We start from the raw sequence: 3,371 nt of genomic DNA, 5'->3' as shown, positions 1-3,371 counted from the left end.
AAAGAGTGATCTGCCTCATGCTTAGGAGAGCAACTCCATGACTGAAGAGTATTTCTCTTCCTCTTGGGCATGTCTTATGAGGAAGTAATTGTTAAACACTCCAGAGTTCCCCTTATTTTCAGTGGTTTCCAAAATCCCCGTTTTGGCTTTGGTTTAATTTAGCTGAAAAACATATGAGTTGTTCTAAATTAAACACAAGCAATTGTCCTTATTTGGCAGCTGTGGTCACTCTGAAGTTTGGAACTAATTATGAAGCAAACCAGCATGATTTTTTTTTTTCTTTTAATGCACTAATTCCCAAATGATGTCTGGCAATATTGCTTTATCCCATAAATCTGTCACACAAGCTTGCTTGCTTGCCATGCTAAGATAGTTATTTATTTATTTGTTTGTTTGTTTATGCCAGCTCACTAGTCACTCAGAGCTGAAGAACACAAGAAATTTAGCTTCAAATATGTAAAAGACCTACCCATGGGATGTCATCTGATTTGGTGGCCTGTCTTTGGGTTGAATGCAGGTGGATGGAGTTTGCAAGTGTGTTTGTGGCAGGACGTCATCTAGGCATATATCACTGGAGGAACGAGGGGCTGTGAAATTGCTGACAGCTGTGCTGCTGGGTATCGTGTCCACACCACGCTGGCTGCTGGAGAGATGCTGGGAGGCTGGGGCAGCCACAGCACAGCCAGCCTCCAGGCAGGGAAGAGGGAGACCAGCCAAGCCCACGGGGCCGAAGTGCCACTCTGCATTGGACTCTCAGACTGCCAGGAGTCATATGCCCTGAGCGGCGCAGGTGTGCCACGACACTGTCTGCACAAATATTATCATTTGTCACTGCTGTCCTCCAAATTCTGCCTTTCCAATATGCGCATCCCTGCGGGCCTGACCCCAGGGCTAGGGGTGCTGGGGCTCCCCGAGGAAAGCGATCTCGCTTTGTGCTTGTAAACCTTCAATGTCACACGCACGCCTGCCTGGTGGGAGCCAGGTTTCATGCTCTTGGGCTGCGTGAAGAGTTCTGCCAAGTCAGTTGCTGGTGGTGAACGTAGTGCCAGTGGAGGTAGCTGGGAGACTGCTGGCCATCCTGCCCAGCCTTGCCCCTCACTCTTCCCTCCCCATGAGCTCCCTGGCACTGACATCCACGTGTACTTCACCACTTGCGCACCAGCTCATCAGGGCAAAAGTCAGGATGTGTTCTCCTTTTGCAAGCTCATGTCGACAAGCAAGAAGAGAAAACCCCAATTTTGTGTAACACACCACAGCACTACGTAACGACACCCACCAAATAAAGGATGTGAAGACTACCTGTCTGCAGAAACAAAAATTTGCCTGACAATCATCTTTACTTTGAGAAAAGGTAGAAGCAAAACACCTGTCAGGTCAAGAAAGTGCAAGTTTTGGTTCAAATGAAGGGTTTTTTTGTTGTTTTTTTTTTTAAAGGCAACCAGTTATACTCAGCAAACTGGACAACACCTGATCAAGAAGCTGACCTTGGTCAGATTCATGGGCACAGGCTCTCAGTTCAGCTGATCACCTCTACCTGATTATCCAAGTACCAAACCTGCAGGAGATATATTAAAATGCTAGATGTATAGCATTGAATAATTAAGTAGTTAATACAATTTAGGGAACTACAGAACTGAGAAGACACGCAGAAAAGGAAAAAAAACCAAAATGGAGGTAGAAGGCAGAAAAGCCACCCTGTCATCACTGGCTGGGAATTTTTTATCTATCCATTTCTCAAACATTTTCAAAATCCAGTGACCTTTAAGTAGTTCCCCACATCAAATGCGATTAGTATTTCATCATGTTATATGAGCTCAAGTGCGGGAATAGGGAACTTTTATAAACCAATCACCAGACTGAAATGTCATCAAAGTTTAGTCACAGGTTGCATGTTTGCTTACTTGAATCGTACCAACACACCTTCCCGTATCCGGCGTAGCAGCTCCTTGCCAGGACCTGAAGCATGGAGCTTTGCCAAAATCACTTCTGATGGCGGTTCCTCCTCGGAACACAGAGCGGAGTTCTCGCTCAGAAAAGGCTGCTCTGCCGCATGGTGAAACGGGGAAAGAAATGCCTATCCCATGGAAAACTTCGGGTTTCCTGCACACTGCACTCTGGTAATTGCTTTATCTGTGATTGGGCTTGGTACTCTGAAGTAATCAGTAACTCTTCACACAATTTTTGTGGTTACTGAAACAGCTTCTGGTAATCCCCAGGTTATTAGCATCTGTAGCACTGTCCTACTCGTCAACTTCAGTTGTACTCCTTCAGTGCTCCAAACAAGTAGCAGCTACACACATACACATATACAGACATGGACATACATACACATCTTGAGTTTCATAGAATACACTTATAGTATATTTAAAAATGTAACCAGTTGAGGAACACTGTGGGATGGAACACTGAGGAACACTGTAGGATGACATGCACCGCAATGCTATTTAAAATATAAATGAGAACTTTTAAAAAGCATTCTCATTTAAGAATACTCTGAACAGTACTTTATGAAGAAACAGAAAATGAAAATGTATTACTTCCCCCAGCAGAGTCCACATAAGTAGTTACACTACTAACTCATTCTAGCTTACACTGAAGCATCTTTTTGATCCAAAACTTTGTGAAACAGCAGTACTGATGTTTCCATGAAATGACATAGAACTGTGGGTATGAGAACTTTTTCCATTCCTGGAATAAAAACCTATCTGAGTGCTGGGTAAACAGATTTATTTCTCTTGAGGATTGGGTATTGCTACAAAGAAGTAAAAGTCAAGTGTATTCTTGCTGGAAGCTGCCTGACTCATTCAATCTGATAGCACCACCTCATTGTTTTGTTTTGTTTTGTTTTTTTTTTCTTTTTCCCTTGAAGAAGTGGTTTCCCATCCATCAGAGAGAAAATTTAACCCTAGAACTGTTCTGCAGCACCACTTTTGACTTTTCAGATATGAGCCTCTGATGTTTGCAATGGATGTGAGGGTGCATTTCGCTTAAATTCCTGGGTGAGGGTGCGGGAAGATGAAGGAAGCAAAGAAACTCCTGAAGCACATGGAGAATACTTCTACTAACTGGCAGAGGCCAAACATGTATCTCTCACGTGTGCACTTTCACACAAACTGACAATAAAAAATGAGTGGTTCAGATTATTCTGGACATAAAGACTATTCTCAGTTGGAGCCATGGTTTTCAGCCTTTTACCCTTCTAAGCAGCCAGCATGGACTCAGAAAAACCTGTCCTGGGAGGGGGCTCTGGAGGTCATCCAGTCCAGCCTAATGCTCAGAGCAGGGGAATAGCAGTGTCATCCCACACTTAACCACTTTCAGTATAGTTTTTACCCTATATATCACAGAATCACATAATCACAGAATGTTAG

General features: G+C 43.6%; 1 protein-coding gene across 1 annotated transcript in view; it reads right to left on the bottom strand.

The window, feature by feature from the left end:
* IL22RA2 (interleukin 22 receptor subunit alpha 2) overlaps window positions 1-1,965 on the bottom strand; it is a 6,117-nt gene extending 4,152 nt beyond the window's left edge. The window contains exon 1 of the mRNA XM_029087208.1: window positions 1,902-1,965. Within this exon, the coding sequence (XP_028943041.1) occupies window positions 1,902-1,965 (64 nt within the window). The remainder of the gene's footprint in view (window positions 1-1,901) is intronic.
* Window positions 1,966-3,371: the final 1,406 nt, after the last annotated feature.

This window comes from Antrostomus carolinensis, unplaced genomic scaffold (genome assembly GCF_000700745.2).
Source record: "Antrostomus carolinensis isolate BGI_N321 unplaced genomic scaffold, ASM70074v2 scaffold20931, whole genome shotgun sequence".
NCBI classification, from domain to species: Eukaryota; Metazoa; Chordata; class Aves; order Caprimulgiformes; family Caprimulgidae; genus Antrostomus; species Antrostomus carolinensis.
This window is presented reverse-complemented; position numbering and strand designations above follow the sequence as displayed.